This window comes from Salmo salar, chromosome 13, assembly GCF_965601325.2.
Source record: "Salmo salar chromosome 13, fSalSal1, whole genome shotgun sequence".
NCBI classification, from domain to species: domain Eukaryota; kingdom Metazoa; phylum Chordata; class Actinopteri; order Salmoniformes; family Salmonidae; genus Salmo; species Salmo salar.
The window spans coordinates 76,708,588-76,728,603 of NC_138303.1; the positions used below are offsets into that span (position 1 = coordinate 76,708,588).

The 20,016-nt window shown below is 43.5% G+C and overlaps 1 protein-coding gene across 5 annotated transcripts in view; it reads right to left on the reverse strand.

Annotated features, from left to right (window-relative positions):
• LOC106568027 (homeobox protein cut-like 1) overlaps positions 1 to 20,016 on the reverse strand; it is a 240,257-nt gene that overhangs the window by 97,042 nt on the left and 123,199 nt on the right. For all 5 annotated transcript variants that reach the window (XM_014138033.3, XM_014138031.3, XM_014138032.3 and 2 more), the window contains exon 3: positions 16,382 to 16,429. In XM_014138033.3, the coding sequence (XP_013993508.2) occupies positions 16,382 to 16,429 (48 nt within the window). The remainder of the gene's footprint in view (positions 1 to 16,381; positions 16,430 to 20,016) is intronic.

Here is a 20,016-nt window from a genome sequence, read left to right on the forward strand (position 1 = left end):
TTTCTAATCTTTACAAGAAAATGCCACGGGGACTATCTGACGTGTGGAGACATTTCACTGCAGCTAATGTAGGAAAAGCTGTGTACATTTGCAAATACTGTGCCAATTCATATATCAAGAATGCAACAAAGATGTCAGAGGTGAAAATGATTAAATCAGACATCTTATCGATAGCAACAGCTCATGATCCTCCTGGAATCATTTGTTTTTTTGACACAATGGAGGAACGTAGTCAGAGAAATGCTGATGAATGTCATGCTTGAGCTGTGTATGCAACTGGTTCACCTCGGATGCTCACAGGCAATGTGCGTTGGAAAAGATTTCTGAATGTTCTTCGCCCAGCATACACCCCTCCAACCAGACATGCTTTATCTACTAATTTGCTGGATGCAGAGTTCAACAGAGTTAGGGTGCAGATCAAGCAAATCATAGAGAAAGCAGACTATTGCAATCATCGCTGATGGGTGGTCGAATGTTCGTGGGCAAGGAATAATTAACTACATCTCCACCCCTCAACCAGTATTCTACAGGTGCACAGACACAAGGGACAACAGACACACCGGTCTCTACATTGCAGATGAGCTGAAGGCAGTCATCAATGACCTTGGACCACAGAAGGTATTTGCACTGGTGACAGACAATGCTGTGAACATGAAGGCTGCTTGGTCTAAAGTGGAGGAGTCCTACCCTCACATCACACCCATTGGCTGTGCTGCTCATGCATTGAATCTGCTCCTCAAGGACATCATGGCACTGAAAACAATGGATACACTCTACAAGAGAGCCAAGGAAATGGTTAGGCAGTCTGGCGAAGTACACTTCCAAGCAAGGGCTTTGGGATGGAGATGCAATATGGCAGTCGTGCCAACATATCTCATCAGCCACCTGGTGGAAGGGACTTTGTGGATCTGAGGCTTTTTCCCCTGTTGCCTCCACCATCCTCCAAATCCCACCAACATCAGCCGTCTCAGAGCGCAACTGGTCCTTGTTTTGGAACACACACACACACACACACACCCCCCAAAGCACGCAACAGGCTGACCAATACAAGGGTTGACAAATTGGTGGCCATCTGGGAAAATGTGAGGCTTTTTGAGCCTGACAATGAGCCATCCTCAACAAGGTTGGAAAGTGACAGTGAAGATAAGGCCTCAGTCTGATGTTCAAGAAGTGGACATTGAGGAGGTCCAGGGAGAAGACATGGACGCCTGAGGGGAAGACAACCAAAGTTTTAGTTTAGACTTTCAATTTACAGATATGTTGAAAACATTTTTGGGAGATGCGATGGATCAGTGGGGATCATTCAATATTCCCTTTCTTTTGTTGTTCAGTGAAATCATCCCATGTGAAGAGTCAACTCATTTAATTAATGTTCAATTCGTAACTATTTTTATTTTTTTTATTTCTATTGGAAGGATTTAATAATTTGCAATTATGTCTACTTATGATAAGGTAAAAGGTTTATGTTTGTCTCCATATGATATGGTATATATATCCAATGCAAAAAACAGCTACATTGAAATGGTATTAATATTACATTTCCATTAATTCCCATATATTCCCGTTAATTCCCATGGAAAGTTTCCACCTCTGAATATTCCCCAAAATGTACAATCCTAATTGCTGCTAAAGTGCTTCTACAAAATACTGACTCAGGAGTGTGAATAGCTATGTAAATAAGATATTCTGTATTTCATTTAATAGATTTGCAAACATTTCTAAAAACATGTTTTCACAGATCACTGCACCTGTACATAGCCCATCTGTAAAACAGCCCATCTATCTACCTACCTCATCCTCATACTATTTATCTTGCTCCTTTGCACCCCAGTATCTCTACTTGCACATTCATCTTCAACACATCTAACATTCCAGTGTTTTAATTGCTATATTGTAATTACTTCACCACCATGGCCTATTTATTGCCTTAACTCCCTTATCTTACCTCATTTACACTCACTGTATACAGACTTTTTGTTTTCTTTTGTTCTACTGTATTATTGATTGTATGTTTTGTTTATTCCATGTGTAACTCTGTTGTTGTATGTGTCAAATTGCTATGCTTTATCTTGGCCAGGTCGCAGTTGCAAATGAGAACTTGTTCTCAACTAGCCTACCTGGTTAAATAAAGGTGAAATAAAATGTAAAAAAAATGGGTTATTGTGTATAGATGGGTGAGAATTTGTTTTATTTCATCCATTTTGAATTCAGACTAACACAACAAAATGTGGAATAAGTCAAGGGGTATGAATACTTTCTGAATGCACTGTTTGTAGTTTTGGGCTGTCCCCGACTAAAATAAATCTTGGTCGACCGAGAGTCGCCTTGTTCTTTCCACCAATTGATTGGTGAAATTTTTTTAAACGTATTTTTCCATATATAAACACACACCCTATGTGTTTGAATAAATCAACTAAATATGCACTGAGCTTGTCTGATGCTTTAAGCACACAGTTTGATTAAATAATTAAAACACAAATTACTCAAGAAAGAGCCCGATGATCACACTGTAAAACAAATGACAGCGAGTGGCTGTGACTGGCACACGTTGTCTCGCTCTCCTCCATACTGCAGCGAAAAGGCAGCACAGGAAGTGTTTATTGAGCTGTCCGTGCTGAAGCTGCAACAACATTTCAGCCATTTAGTTTCTTACTTATTTCTGACTGAAAAGGTGTGTTACTGAAATCCCAAATTTGTTTAGGAAAAACATTCCCTCAAACCCTTGCTCTCTTTATGTGAAACATGTAAGCATGGCTTGCATGTGACCAAAAGGACCTGACCTGTCATAATCACATTAATAAATTGGTTATAACAAACTCCGAACACAGTAACCGCAAAATGGATGCGGAGGACGTGAAAAAGAAACTCGAAACGGGCGAATGTTTGCTGGTTGCTCAGGAGGGAAAGGGGAAGTCAGATCTGTGGAAGACATTTGACTTTTGTGGAAACTACTGGAGCTCCAGAAAAATGAGGGTATCAGAACAAGCTTTGCGTGAGTATTATGTGTACCAAACAGTTGCTGTTAGATTACAATATTATAATTTTTTCTGACCATTTGGAACAGTGTAAACAACTCTAAATAAATAAATGTACCAGAGAGTCTGTTCTAATGGGAAACAATGACAATTTAAAGCCTTTATTACAGCAGACTAAAAACAGTTGCATGCGTTCATGAATTGCAGTTTAGTTACTGTTTGGGCTAATTATTGAAAGCGGCCTTTGTTATTTAATTTTAAAACTAAAATGCTTGTTTGCATTTCAAAGCATGAATGTATCATATGCTGTGTGATGCATGAAGGAAGTAATGAGTGATTGATTGATTGATTGATTGATTGATTGATTGATACAGTAGCCTATATATTGAAATAAGCCTAAGTAAGTTATGGTATCAAGACTAAACAGGACGCGCTCTTAGGCCTACAGCTCGATGGTGGTTATATACAAGGATACTATATAAAGCCTACTAATGATAATGACATTACTTATTATTATGGTGATCATAATAACTGTAATAATAACAATAAGAAGGAGATCAAGAGAAAGGCGGATATAAGAGAGAGAGCTGCATGCATATTATGTGTGACAAACAGGTGCTGTTAGATTACAGTATTATTTTTCTGCCTGTTTGGAACAGTGTAAACACCAAATAAATAAGTAATACCAGTCTGTTCTAATGACAAAAAATACTAAAGCCTTTATTACAGCATAGCAAAGATTAAAAACAGCCCAATCGGTGAAATTGCTTTATCAGACAATTTGCCGTGGCATGAGGCTTGGTGCTCATGGAATCAGTAGGCTTTTAAACAAACACTCAAACAGGCAACAGAAACAAGACCTCTCTTATTTCTGTAGATATATATGGATGATTTATAAAGCCAGGCACATTTAACAGTTAGGCTATTGATTTTACAGTAGACCTAATTAAGTTGGGGTTTCCTCGCTCCTCAATTTTCTTAAACAATTAGGCTAAGGCAAGGGCTGTTTTCTCGTCAATGCTGCTGCTGCCTCCGCTGCATTGTTCTCAATCCCAATAGGCTGGTTAACGTCGCTATTAAGCACATACAGTAGCAACATAGGGAAATGCGCCAATTCTAAGGCGCACTGAAGATTATGTTTCAGAACCGCGGACAGTGACCGTATCCAACGCGAGAGGAAGCGCATTTGTTATAAAATAATATTTGATTTATTAGTGTTGCACCATTACTTTTTACATAATATAACCATATAGAATGTTAGTACCACATGGCCTCCGCGATGGATAAGTACACATACACAGGTGCTTGTACAGTTTTATAAGGTGCTTGTTTTAAATAATACAAGTAATATGATTATTGTGGCAGATGTTTGTGTATGTATTACATTTTATGTTTAGGTTTTCAATTTATCACAAACTGTTTCTGCATTTGTATAAAATAATACATTTTACAGTCTGTACAAGAATAATAGTTCAGCAGTAAAGTAAAGAGATACAGAGAGCCTGGGAAGGAGGGGTAGGGTAGGAGGGAGGGGTAGGGTAATAACTAATAATAATACAATAAAAAAAATAAAAACTCCATTGGATTAGAACTCATGACATTGTTTTTTTTAACATTGCGACTGAAGAAATCTCGGTCGACCAACAGGCTTTCGACTAAACAATCGACCAGTCAACTAAATGATGTCAGCCCAAACGTAGTTCAACATGAATGGGATTGCAGGTATATATAGAAATGAATTCATCCATAACAGCGTCAGCTCCAGATATTTTAGAGCTGTAATACTTCCACCACAGAATTTCTGTCTTATAAAGGCATTAATAGCAGTGTCGTTATGTCATTAACCAGTAACAACCTGCTTAAAGATATTGAGCTTCCAACCCTCTCAGTTCATGATGAAGACCGAGTGCTTCTCTGCTGTGGACTGGGAAGACAGACAGACAACTGGAACGCACCAAGGCAGCTAACCAATGAGTCATCAAGGGGGTGACGTGATTTGGCGTTGGCCCAAGAGGCACCACAGCTCTTGCATTGAAGTTCATCAACACTAAAGTATAGGAGTATAGTGCTGATTCATAGCCATGACATTGCTTTAGTATGCTGGTGATATGATACAGCATTGCTTTTACATTAACTACACTGTACTGCATCAGGCTCAAAAATCATAATATTTATGATTTAAATATGTTATGAAAACTGCTGTTTTTAGCTCCAAACCCACACTATACATCACAAATACCCGCCCATACGGCAAAAACATTACAGCTTTCACCAAGGTACTTCATATAGAACATAACATCAACAGTTTGTGTGGCTCAACATCAATTCCAGATTGCCTCTGAAATACTATACCGTCTAAATGATAAAGGAAACACACTCTGGACACGCGTCACGGACCAAGTCAAATACTGCATCATATTCCTCCGTTGCCCTTGGAGAGGTAGGGAGAGGTGGTCAAACTCAGGTCACAGATTACTCTTCCCTGAACCCTCTCTCGCCCTCAATACCACACATTGGACAACAGCTGGCGAGAGAGGAGAAAGGGTTTTGTCCAAACCTATTTAAATAGCATGGTTGGTTATACATATGACACAAATAATAATCCACCCCTCTCGCTTTGATGCATTTTTTATCAGCTTTCCTTTACATGGAAGCAGCTATATTAGTGGTGAGTACTCAATGTACACCATCACACACCCTTTTATATGATCTGTGGCACACACACACACACACACACACACACACACACACACACACACACACACACACACACACACACACACACACACACACACACGTAAGCCTCAAAGCCTCAGCTGTGCTCTATACATTAAACCACCTCATTATCATGCGCTGTCAATCAAATCATTTCCTCACGTATAGATAGCCGTTGTATGACGTTTGGATCTAATAGGAGCGGTACCAATCTTCAGAGGAAAATAACACACTATATCCTTTATTCAACAAGATTTCAAAAATATCTGTCAAAATGACCCATTGTACTGTTCTTCTGCAAGTAAACATTTTGTTGCACCGTGTATAGCATGTGTATCCTGTACATATGACTGATAAAGCGTAAAACCTACGTTTTACTCACCATTTAACCTTGGTAAACTTTTGTATACACTTGAGGACTTCTACCTGTAGTGTATCAGAGTAAGAAAGGTGTCCCATTGGCCTAGCTATGTGAGCTATTGATTGACAGCAGGATCTAACTCCCGCCTACTGTGGGGTTCAGAGGCTTCATGTGTATGGCTGTTGTTGAGGTTGCACCGAGCAGCCCTGAGGCAGCGTGTGTGTGTATGTATCTACTGAATCTGTGTGTACTGTATGCGAGTGTTTAGGTCTATGTGTGTGTGTGTGTCTGCGGAGGTGTCACATGTCTCCTGAGAGCCACGTCCGGGTCTTAGCATTGCTGCTGACTGCGCGTTCCTCCACTGCTCTGGGAGTGTGAGCAGCCAGCCAGCCAGTCCTGGCATTGCCGCTAACTGGGTCATCCTTCGGTAGAGGAGGGGATGGGAGGAGGATGAGAAGGGGAGGGAAGGAGGGGGGAAGCACGAGAGGAGGAGTAAAGAGCTACTGTACATCCCAAAAATATATACACTGAGTGTACAAAACATTAAGAACACCTGCTCTTCCATGACAGACTGACCAGGTGAATCCAGGTGAAAGCTATGAGCCCTTATCGATGTCACTTGTTAAATCCACTTCAATCAGTGTAGATGGAGGGGAGGAGACAAGGCTTAAAATTCCTTCTTTAACCTAAGACAAATTGAGACATAGATTTGTATGGTCAAGACAAAATATTTAAGTGGCATGGGCAGGCTCTTCAAGGTTTCAACAAGGTGTGGAAAGCGTTCCACAGGGATGCTGGCCCATGTTGACACACGGTTTGTGTCAAGAACAGCAACCCTGCTGGGTTTTTCATGCTCAACAGTTTCCTGTGTGTATCAACAATGGTCCAACACCCAAAGGACATCCACCCAACTTGACACAACTGTGGAAAGCATTGGAGTCAACATGGGCCAGTATCCCTGTGGAACTCTCTACACACTTTGAAGAACCCATGCCCCGACGAACTGAGGGCAAAAGAGGGAGGTGCAGCTAATGTTTGGTATACTCTGTGTGTGTGTCTGTGTGTGTGTGTGTGTGTGTGTGTGTGTGTGTGTGTGTGTGTGTGTGTGTGTGTGTGTGTGTGTGTGTGTGTGTGTGTGTGTGTGTGTGTGTGTGTGTGTGTGTTTGTTTGTTTGTTTGTTTGTTTACCGGACCCTTGCCAACAATGTGGAGAGAAAAATAGAAAAATAATTGAATGTTAATAATATCACTAGGAATAAATACACAATGAATAATGATCACTATATACACGGGGTACCAGTTCCGAGACGATGTGCAGGGGTACGAGGTAATTAAGGTAGATGCGTACATATACAGTGCATTCAGAAAGTATTCAGACCCTTTGACTTTTCCCACATTGTTACATTACAGCCTTATTCTACAATTGATTAAATCGTTTATTTCCCTCATCAATCTACACACAATACCTCATAATGACAAAGCAAAAATTGTTTAGAAATGTTTGCAAAATGTATAACAAATTAAAAACTGAAATGTCAACTTCACATAAGTATTCAGACCCTTTACTTTGTTGAAGCCCTTTGGCAGTGATTACAGCCTTGAGTCTTCTTGGGTATGACGCTACAAGCTTGGCACACATATATTTGGGGAGTTTCTTCCATTCTTCTCCACAGATCCTCTCAAGCTCTGTCAGTTTGGATGGGGAATGTCACTGCACAGCTATTTTAAGGTCTCTCCAGAGATGTTCGATCAGATTCAAGTCTGGGCTCTGGCTGGGCCACTCAAGGACATTCAGAGACTTGTCCTGAAGACACTCCTGCATTGTCTTGGCTGTGTGCTTAGGGCAGTTGTCTTGTTGGAAGATGAACCTTCACCCGTCTGAGGTCCTGAGCAGGTTTTTGTCAAGGATCTCTCTGTACTTTACTCTGTTCATCTTTCCCTTGATCCTGACTAGTCTCCCAGTCCCTGGCGCTGAAAAACAACCCCACAGCATGATGCTGCTACCCACCATGCTTCACCGTAGGGATGGTGCCAGGTTTCCTCCAGAAGTGACGCTGGGCATTCAGGCCAAAGAGTTCAATCTTGGTTTCATCAGACCAGAGAATCTTGTTTCTCATGGTCTGAGAGTCCTTTAGGTGCCTTTTGGCAAAATTCCAAGCGGGCTGTCATGTACCTTTACTGAGGAGTGGCTTCTGTCTGGCCCCTTTACCATAAAGGCCTGATTGGTGGAGTGCTGCAGAGATGGTTGTCCTTCTGGAATGTTCTCCCATCTCCACAGAGGAACTCTGCTCTGTCAGACTGATCATTGAGTTCTTGGTCACCTCCCTGACCAAGTCCCTTCTCCCCCGATTGCTCAGTTTGGCCGGGTGACCAGCCCTAGGTAGAGTCTTAGTGGTTCCAAATGTCTTCCATTTAAGAAGGATGGAGGCCACTGTGTTCTTGGGGACCTTCAATGCTGCAGAAATGTTTTGGTACCCTTCCCCAGATCTGTGCCTTGACACAATCCTGTCTCTGAGCTCTACGGACAATTCCTTTGACATCATGGCTTGGTTTTTTTCTCTGACATGCACTGTCAACTGTGGTACCTTTTTATAGACAGGTGTGTGCCTTTCCAAATCATGTCCAATCAATTACATTTACAACAGGTGGACTCCAATCAAATTGTACAAACATCTCAAGGATGATCAATGGAAACAGGATATATCTGAGCTCAATTTCAACTCTCATAGCAAAAGTTCTGAGTACTTATGTAAATAAAGTATTTCTGTTTTTAATTTTTAATACATTTGCAAAAATGTCAAAAAAACTGTTTTCAAATTGTCATTATGGGGTATTGTGATGTCATTATGGGGTATTGTGATGTCATTATGGGGTATTGTGATGTCATTATGGGGTATTGTGATGTCATTATGGGGTATTGTGTGTAGATTGATGAGGATTATTTTTTGTTTTAATCCATTTTAGAATAAAGCTGTAACACAACAAAATGTGGAAAAAGGGAAGAGGTGTGAATACTTTCAGAATGCACTGTAGGTAGGGGTAACACACTGCTTGTGTCAGTCAACAAATATCACTCCCACACACACACACCACCTCCCCCCAATATTTAAAGTTTCCTTCCCAACCCATAGGGTGGCAGTGTTTGCTCAACCTCACTAAAAGATGTGGCACAGTACAACTGCAAGTCAGCAACTTACACACACACCAAGTTAAAAGCGTCCAGAAGAGACATATAGTGTTTACAGACACCAAACAATGGGTTCCAAAAAGGAGAAATCAAATAAAAACAGTATTTTGGACGTCCGCTGCCAAGACTCTGTTAGAGGTTTTGTTTTATGGAGCGAGGCAGGCAGTTGCCACTGACAAACGCCAGTGAGCCCCAGTCACTTTTCGCTACTATGGGAGAGAGAAATTATACATTTTCAGATGGGCTTTTGCTTGAAAACATCTGGATCAAAGTACACAGGGCCAAGTCCCCCCCCTCTCTCGTCCCCCCCCCCACCCCTCATCCTCTCTCTCGATCGCAGATGGAGCAATTAAAGCTCACAGCTTACTGGGCAAAGGGATCTGCCAGACACCATTTTAAAAGGCTGCTTTCCGTCTTTGGTTTTCTATTGAAAGTGATGGGAAGGGGGAGAAGGTGAAGTGGGATAGATAGTTACTGGGGGGAGTGAGGAAGGAGGGAGAGGTAAGGTAATGGGAGGGATGGCACCGGCGTGTGTGTGAATGTGTGCGCCAAGGCCCTGCGTGACTGTGCGGCCATGGCAAAGTGCAGATTATCTGTCTCGCTCTCCAATGCAGCTCCATGCACATTCTGACAGGGGAGGGCATCTGGCAACGCCGGCTGGGCGGCCTTCTGAATGATTACACAAAAACACATATAATTGTGTGTGTGTGTGTGTGTGTGTGTGTGTGTGTCGAGCTCACAGGTATACCATAACGCCCCTCTAATGATCTGGACTCTTTAGGGGTGCGGGAACAACTTAAAATAGCATGACAGTTGCTAACCTAATGACGCTAGTAGAAGCTATATGAAACAAGCAAGGCTTTGGCACTGGCTTAGGGTCCAGGGGACACCGTTGGCCTCGTCTCCGTCTGTGACCTGGCCTAACCCTGTAATTGCAGAGCAGGTTTGAAGCTGTGGATAACTGATCTAGAGTGCTGTGTGAGTGACAGAGAGTTTGAGTGGGTTTCTTTTTGGGCTGGGTAGGAGGCATTACTGGCTTTGCAGCTTTCTTTTAAGCAGGGAATTATAGTCTGAGAGGATGGTGACTTAAGAGCATAGAGTTGGGCTTCCCAGGGAAACAGGAAACAGCTAGCTCGCTCCATCTCTGTTACCTGGGGTTGTCGTAGCTGCCTACACTACTTCTAGGCAGCTACAGTAGTATGGATATCTAGTTCTACTAACTATCCTCAACTCTGTAGCCTAACATTAGAAAAACAGATTGATGTTTCTCTAACCACTAGTCCAGGGTCAGATGTTTTCGTAATCCCCCTAATGCTGGAGGTGAGTATCGGGAGTTGGGTAATCTGATCCTAGATCAGTTATTACGAGTGACTCTAGGATAGGATGGGCGAGCGGAGCGGCGACACAGTGATGGTCTGTGACGGCTGACACGTCGCTCTTCTGGGGCAGAGCGGGCGTCGCCTGGCATCAGCGTCAATGTCATAGGGAGATCAGAGAGCGGGCACCACCCTGTGCCATCATCACAGTCACCCCTGTCTCTGTGTGTCGGGGGAGGGCCACTAAAGAGAGGCTAGCTAAATCTTATAAGGGAGGGACACCTTATTCAAGGATATGGTGGCGGAGAGGAGTGGGTTCGAGGACAGGCATGCATTTACACAATCACACACATATTGTATGTGAAATTCACACAATATCCTCTTGAAAAAACACTTTTAATGACCTAAAAGGTTGAGGCCCTTCCCAGTCATCCCTTTTTATTGTACGCCTATGCTAACACACACACACACAGTCAGTGAGTGTTGCACTAATCCCAGCGCTGTGAGAGCTGCCAACTTCACAGCCTTCTCCCTGGGCTCCCGGTGCCCTTACGAAGAGACAGCCGTCCAAAATTACACTGCAATTATGCAAAATCAGTAGTGACTTCCTGCATTTGTCCCACTCCTATGCCACTTTGTACATGTCTCTCTCTGCCACAGCCATCACGTCTCCTGAAGGTCTCGCTGTATCATTCGGTTGCCTGACTAGGCTTGGTGGGGTTTGAATGAGTCACACTGATTCTGTCTGCCCTTAAATAAAAGAATAGCCTACACGGCATACTAAAGATTTACTCACATTTAAACCTCATTCCTTAGCGACTGATTTCTTTCCATGCCGCTGAGTGACTCGATCTATGTTCTTTCTTCCCAATTTCATTTACAGTGACAATTTGTCATCAAGATACATTTTACTGCCACAGCAAATATACACTGCATGACCAAAAGTATGTTGTCACCTGCTCGTCAAACATCTCATTCCAAAACCATTGGCATTAATATGGAGTTGGTCCCCCTTTGCTGCTGCAACAGCCTCCACTCTTCTGGGAAGGCTTTCCACTAGATGTTGGAACATTGCTGCAGGGACTTGCTTCCATTTAGCCAAGGGCATTAGTTAAGTTGTGCGATTAGGCCTGGCTCGCAGTCGGCGTTCCAATTCATCCCAAAGATGTTCGATGGGGTTGAGGTCAGGGCTCTGTGCAGGCCAGTCAAGTTCTTTCACATTGATCTCAGACAAACCATTTCTGTATGGACCTTGCTTTGTGCACAGGGGCATTGTCATGCTGAAACAGGAAAGGGCCTTCCCCAAACTGTTGCCACAAAGTTGAAAGCACATAATTGTCTAGAATGTCATTGTACGCTGTAGCGTTAAGAATTCCCGCCACTGTAACTAAGGGGCCTAGCCCAAACCATGAAAAACAGTCCCAGACCATTATTCCTCCTCCACCCAACTATACAGTTGGCACAATGCATTGGGGCAGGTAGCGTTCTCCTGGCATCCGCCATACCCAGATTCATCACTACAGAGAACGCGTTTCCACTGCTCTAGAGTCCAATGGTGGCGAGCATTACACAACTCTAGCCGACGCTTGGCATTGCGCATGGTGATCTTAGGGCTTGTATGTGGCTTCTCAGCCACGGAAATCCATTTCATGAAGCTCCCGACTAACAGTTATTGTGCTGACGTTGCTTCCAGAGGCAGTTTGAAACTCGGAAGTGAGTGTTACAACCGAGGACAGACTATTTTTATGCGCTTCAGCACTCGGCGGTCCCGTTCTGTGAGCTTGTGTGGCCAACCACTTTGCGTCTGAGCCGTTGTTGCTCCTAGACGATTCCACTTCACAATAACAGCACTTACAGTTGACCGGGGCAGCTCTAGCTGGGCAGGCATTTGATGAACTGACTTGTTGGAAAGGTGGCATCCTATGATGGTCCCACGTTAAAAGTCACTGAGCTGTTCAGTAAGGCCATTCTACTGCTAATGTTTGTCTATAGAGATTGCGTGGCTTTGTGCTCGATTTAATACACCTGTCAGCAACGGGTGTGGCTGATATGGCCAAATCCACTAATTTGAAGGTGTGTCCACATACTTTGGTATATATAGTGTATCTGGGATAGACTCTGAGCGGTGTCTTAGAGAAGAAGAGGTGGTCCAGGGAGAGACCGAGAACACTCTGGTGGCGTCACACATGACATATACACGCGTCACACTTCACGCTACATGTAAGGACGGGTTCCCTCAGAAGTTTTGGCGACAGTAGGGGCAGAATCAGAAGATGCCGGGAATGTGTTTGTGGGCATGCATGTGTGTGTAAGTAGACAAGGGGATGCTACAGCCGCAGCGTGGGGGGGGGGGGGGTATAGTATAGCAGAAAGACCCACCCTCCTCTCCCCAAGAAGGGATGCCATTGAGCTCTCCACCGCTCCCTCCCTCCCCCACCTCCCCCCCCCCCGCTGTGGTGTGTGTCCACATGGGCCTGTGGGCGCCGCATGCTGAGCTCTGTTCCCCATTGTGTTCTCATTTCCTGACAGGAAAAGAAGCGCTCGCTCATTTCACAAATAAAAAAAACGGAAAGAGATCTGGCTGCCTGGCTTGGCCCTTTCCCTAACCCTTGAGGCCTTCCAGAAGTCGTGGAGCATCTCAGATATTCTAATGCACCGCACGTCATGCTCTGCCTTGTAGATAATGAACAGAGGGAGCAGAAAAATAACCTTATTTCTCTTGTTCCCCCTACGGAGAGCCGAAATGCTTGTGTACTACATCTTCTGCATCTGACAATCTGCATCTTTGAATCACACCAAGAGTATCCATTTTGTCATTTGTTTTCCTTCCTATTTAAGCAGTGAACAATAGTGCTTTCACACGAGAAGCAGTTGCTGAGCTCTACAGTATATCGTTATCTCTCACCCAGCTGATGCTCATGGAAAACAAAGTGGAACCCTAAATTCCCGTGATGATAAGTTGGGACTTTGCGAAGGTCAGGGACTTCTCCTGTCCTTGCCAATCGTCCTATTTATTCACAGAGGCGATAAATGAAAATGGCTGCAGGAATCTGACTGGTGCCTGTGAGCCGGGCCGGTGTGACGTGGGTGATGGGTATTTTTAAACCTGGGTTGATTTAAACAGGGGCGATTACCTCCGTCAATAATAGGCCTGGGGGCCCTTGCGCCAACCACAATGAACGCTAATGGGCCAGACGGGCTGCAGTGCGGTTCCGCCCTGCCTGAGAGGGGTGTACAGGGAGCCGTCTTTCCAGCCCCTTTAACTTCATGAAAGTTACATGGCGCTCCTCGCTGCTGAATTATAAAGAAATGCTTTTAGTGGCTTAAGAAGCTTCTTTACTGGGAGGCGTTGGCGAGAGCCATTTTGAGATGGTTCGAGGATGACAGACATTTGAAGCAATGCTGGGGTTACTGTACTTTATTTCTCTTCTCTCTTACTTTATTAAATCCCATCTGCATTCTGTTTCTTATTGGGCATTTCCTGTCCAGAGGTCTATATTTCGGCATCTATAGCAGCCACTGACCAATTACTGAGTCATGTCACGCAGTAGTAGTTAGGAGTTTTATTTAGCAGCCATATAGAGGGCAGCCAAATTCTTGGGCCTCTTCGTGAGAGAGTGGGCTTTGTTTTAGAACACTTAAAAATAATAATTTAAAGAGCCGACAGGAATATGAATATAATTAAGTAATGGTGACTAATTATGGTCAGGGATATGTATCTGACTGGGTTACTGGGTGTACTGTGGCAACACAATGGTTCTCATAGGGAGCGTTGGGAGATGCGTGCTCATCAAAGTGATCAAAACGAACATGTGTGACAGTTTGATTTCAAGACACACTCCCAGAATTATAATGAACGGTTTCTCTGAAGGGATTTCTCTAATACTCAAATTTCTCAGTGCAGTGGAATTAACTTAATATGCATCAAGTTAAAAGTAATAGAATATCTTTGAGCATGATAGCAATTTGTTGTAAACACAAATAAGGTAGCAAACAACCAATCAAAAGAAAGGCGCACCACAGGGTTCCATTTTAGGGCCATTTCTTCATCAAATTGTAAGAATGTTTGTTCCACTAAGTAACACTGGACAGTACTAGTAAATCCTCCTGGAACAGGAAAATTAGAAACAGGACAGTACTCCCTGAAGAGAGATTACTCACGGGTCAGACAACTAGTGATGCTCTGTCTGTAGTCTGGACACATCATCAGGGTGAGAGTTGTCATGGACACAAGTACTACACAAGGAAGAGAGCTCCAGACATAATTTAAATGCTTGCTCCTCACTTTATATGTAAATGTTTAGACTGAATTCAAAACATTTTATATCATGAATTAGCGCGGGAGACTCACAAACACATGTTCTGAATGTAAAATGCAATCTGACATAGTGATAAAATCTTACTGTCCTCCATCATTACCAAATTAAATATGCACTGAGCAAGACACATTTGAAGACGGCAACACTTGCATCTGTCTCCTAAAACGGTTGACAGTTTTACGAATGCCACTTCCTTTGGACGAGAAGAATTAAAGTCCCTCAAACAAACATAAACAATTACTTGTTCGCAACTGTGACCACATCAGTACATATTCAATACAGATTTTCCTTTATAATTGATTCATAGAATTTCTATTCAATACATCTCCTGATTTGACAAAGATATTAAAAGTGAATTGACTCAGCCGAGGCAGGAGGCAGGCCCAGCAGTAGCAGAATAGCAGTGAAGCACTCAGAGGAGTCAGGCTGGGCCTGTATTGATGCTCGCCATAAAGCCTCAAATCACTAAGCCCTTATTTACTGCAGGAGTGGCACTCGAGGAGGAGGAATTAAGAGATGGTGCCAGAAACACAGCTCTCACTCGCACACCCCTCCTCCCCCTTCCCGCCTCAAGTCTCACAGCTCACATTATTATCATTAAAGTCCCCTAAATCAATGCTGAAGTTACCATACTTTCGGAGCGGCACAAGGGCTCTCAGGACAAAATGTTAAATCAGCAGGGCTGCTCTTCCCTGTGGCTGGCCTAGGCTGTCAGGGCGTATTTTCAGGGTCAGGGATTTAAACCCGGTGCAGGCATAGTGGGCATTGCGCCCCCTCGTGTGAGCCCCCCACCCTCCACCAGACTAGAGAGTTAAAGTGCCATCAGCCCCCCCTCCCCCCGTGAATCCCCCCCTGGTCTGAACTGGCTCATTTACTTTAATCTACATACCCGTGTTCACATTTCCGAGGCAATGATACCACAATATCACACACACAGAAAGGCAGAGCCTCAGTACAGGAGACACAATAGGCAACAAGTTTCTCCCAATACGCAAGGAATGATTCAGGAGGCCAATGACATTCATTTTGGCAGATATCAAGAGGAGCTTTGCATCAGACGATGTGACACATAGCCATAATGGGGAGGTTGGGGGTGGTGAGTTATGAAACAGAGAAAGGCATGTCTGCCTGGACTTTCAGATTGCAGCTCTGATCAGGAGTGGTTTGGCTGGAATCTTTTAAGGGGATGCAATTTAAACATGGCTGGGAGCTAGAGAGCCTCATAAAAGGACACAAATAATGGACTCCCCTGGCGAGGGCTCCACTGAGGTAGGGAAAGCTCCTCCAGCAGGAGAGCAGAGCTGCCAGCCAGCAGCAGTCTGGCCAGGCAGAGACAGCACATGTCAGCCTTTATGGGGTACGTCAGGGAGCCACTGTTCCCCCGCAAAAACAAAATGGCCACCATCCCTCACTACATACACATTGTACTGTAGGCTACACACAAACTCATCCATAATGGATAAAGAAAAGCTAGGTATAAAATGATCTAGAGTTTTAAATAGCACTCACCTCCGCTTGGAAGCCTTTGAGCAACGGAGCTACCAGCTTTCGCAGATCCTGCAATACAAAAAGTGAAAATGATTAGCGTCTCATAACAATGCTACTTTGTGGGAGAGCAAAACACAATACATTCTCATATGGTGAAAAATGGCCAAATCCTCCGTTTCCATAGTCTTTAATACCTCAGACACTGGCTTTATCACCACAGTATTGAGCAGAAACCTCTTACAAACTAACCATGTGTTTAGTTTAGAAAAGCCAGACCCCATTCTCACTACATTCTAAAAAAAAATCCCTGCTGTCAACTCTGATAGATGAGGCAGTGTTACCTTTTGTTCCCAGATCCGGAGCATAGAAATACGTTAAACATATGAAATTGGGGTCCTGATTTGTCAAAACCCTCCCCGAGGGTAGGCTTGTTCTCTGGGAAAAGGTGGGAAGACAAAACAGAGTATATCACCTTGTGCTACCCTTGAATGAGAGCAGAGAGGACGCTCTGTGTACCCTTTTCACTCGTACCCGTATATGGGTTGAAAAAGGCAGATTTGGGGCCTGATAAATAACTAAATTGGACAGTAACAAGCTCTGGCTCTGCGTTTCACAGCGCTGTCTGGGTTTTGACTGACAGCCGTTCTGGACAAAAAGTTGCCCCCCCCCCCCGGGCAACTTTTACACATGTTTGGTTGTCTGAGTGAGGGAAATGCTGTAAATGAAGAGGACTATGTATTTTCAAATATGAGACGTTAACGATTATAATAAAATACAGCTTGATGTCATACAAGCAAGCCGTGAGTCCTACTGGGCGGGCACCTCAAATTTCCACATCATAAAACTCATGTCATATACAGTGTCAACGTTTATGATCCCCATGTTTGATATACAGTTACAAGATGACATGGCGTCATACCCAGAATGTTTGTCTATTGTGAAGAAACTTTGCCGCGGCACACGCACCTGAACGCACTCATGACACATTTCTATGCGTAACAAAATTACAATCTGTTTCCCTGAATTGCATTGTGAAAGCCTAACACTGTAATATCCTATTTTAGAACTTAGCTAGTCATTTCGGCAATACAATAGGCTTTCAAATGATGCCCACCTGACCAGCAGATTGCCATTTATGACAGAGCGTTTTTGGATTGCGTAAAGAACAACTGTAATTGTGTGATGGCAGGGATGCAGGGCTGTGTTCCAAACAAAACAACACGTGCGTTTGCACTAGTTCCTCAACAAAACAGCTATGAGAGCTTAAAGAAGCACTTTATATTTGAAGACTCTTCTTTGAGTCATAAAAGTGAATTAAAATGATATGTTGTATCTACCCCACATTTCCGAGCAGTATTCTTATGTTACTGAATGTATCCAGAGAATTTTCAGATTTAGTTATCAACAAATGTACAACAGAGCAATGTAATGTCTGGATTCAGTCTTGTGAACTGTTGTGTCCTCAACTTTGGTCTAATAATTTTCCCATAGTCTCCAGACTGTTACCATGATTATGCATACGCTTTTCATATTTGTTCTGTAAGAAACATTTAAATTTAGCCCCATCCATATAGGCCAATTCCCACGAGTGTAAAGATTTAAAGGAAAAGCGTAGAGGGCAGGCAGCATACATTTATTAGCACATTTTCTCTCTCTCTCTCTCCACACACACACACACACACACACACACACACACACACACACACACACACACACACACACACACACACACACACACACACACCCCTCTCTCCTCCTCGTGCCCTCTTTTCCCCACTGCACACATTCTGCATGACTCAGTTGTTTCTGGTTAAATTACCATTCATGCGAAAAGTAGCGACGCTACATGCAAATGTGAGCTCTGTTCATTAATTAACTTCTAAAAGCACTGTTAGGCCTGAAAAACGGGCCAACTTCAACAGCCGGCTATTTCTGTAGCATTATGTGCCTGCTTAACTTGTGAGAAACTGGGTTGAGTGTCGAATCTGCAGGCTGCGGTAGATGAAAATAAAACTAATTTGAAATGAAGTCACAAAAATAAGAGAATATAGAAGCGCTCCAATCAAAACAAACTGCTCCGTTGTTTCCGACCTTACTCAACCAATGATGAATCTCATCTTGGGCAGTGGAGCGACTGCAACGCCTCGCCATTAAAGTATATCTGATTATGGCCAATTTCAATGTCCATTTGAACAGAGCAGGCGTGTTTGATAGTAAAATTTAATTAAATACGTCTCTGAATAAATCTCAGCTGGGCACAAAAAGGCCTTACATGAGGCCTCCCTATTGGAATGCACAGCATGCTCCAAAACAGAACTGTCCACTGTAATGGAGTTAGCAGCAGCCAGTTAGTGGAGTGCATGCGCCTACACACGTGTGTACACACACACACACACACACACACACACACACACACACACACACACACACACCACGTACACACACACACCACGTACACTTCTAAATGACTGGCCCACATTAGACAAGTGGACATTTCAGTCACACTCAGGATACAGCAGAGGTGTACTCTGTGACAATAGCAAAGCACATGTGTCCTGTGACACAATATAACCTCTGTAACCTATTACTGAAACCTTGCGTCATATATTTTAAGGTGATCAACCCTAACTTGCAGGGTAGGCATAACAACTACGTGACATTAAGAGCTTTTAAATGCCTGGGTCTCTGTCGTATCCTCTCTCCTCGTCTCACTTTCTCACACTCCATTTTGATAATGTGTTTAGGTGTGCCTCCTTCGACTGGCTGTTGTGTTCACCAGTGTGCCCACTTTTCCCCCTTTCCCTCCCTCCCCTGTTCCTCCGAGGAGCCTCTCTGTCAGACGCTGGGGGCCGGCTGACACAGGCCGTGCTTTGCTGAGCTAAGCTAACGCTAAGCTAACGTTAGCTAGCGTGTTGGACTTTTCCCACTCCCGGGGAGGGAGCAGCTGGGCCTGCTAATCGCCCATCGGCACTGGCTACTGTACAGATGACATTTATGTAAGGGGCCACGTGACAAAGAGGAAACATCGCTCAACATCTGGTTTCAACATAACACTCCTGCCCTGGCCAAGAGAACTCAAGTCTTTTTGGATCTCGACAGGGACACACGCACTCACACACACACCAAGACAATCTGCTTGAGAACTGCAAATGCAATTGTCCCGAATTTGATAGACAGCCCTTCTGCATAAAACTGATCTTCACATTCTGACTGATGGATAAAAAGGCTTAATGGTAATGATCAAGTGACCAATAATGGCTAGCCCAGTAAACACTGATCTTCAGGCCAGAGTGACTGAGGACACACGATTCACAGCAGGGGTATTCAACCTGGGGTCCTGCAGGGGGCCCGCAAAAATATAGATTTAAATTGATTAATATTTATTATTCTTTCCTATGTGTTTTTATGAATATCGCTAGAAACAGAAAATGAATTTTGAATTAAACACCTACAGCAGAAAATAAGTGAATATGTTCTTCATAATGTCATCTTTATTTCTCAACTTCTAATATTGAGCAAACTACATTAATTGGAGCTAATTACACTTGGAGTACGTAACGTTGGCTTTGAAAAAGCAACCGCGTGTACTAGTCGCGGAAAGTGCCGCTGGCTGCTGCTAAGCTTTTTTGACTTGGACATACATTTTTGCCAAAACA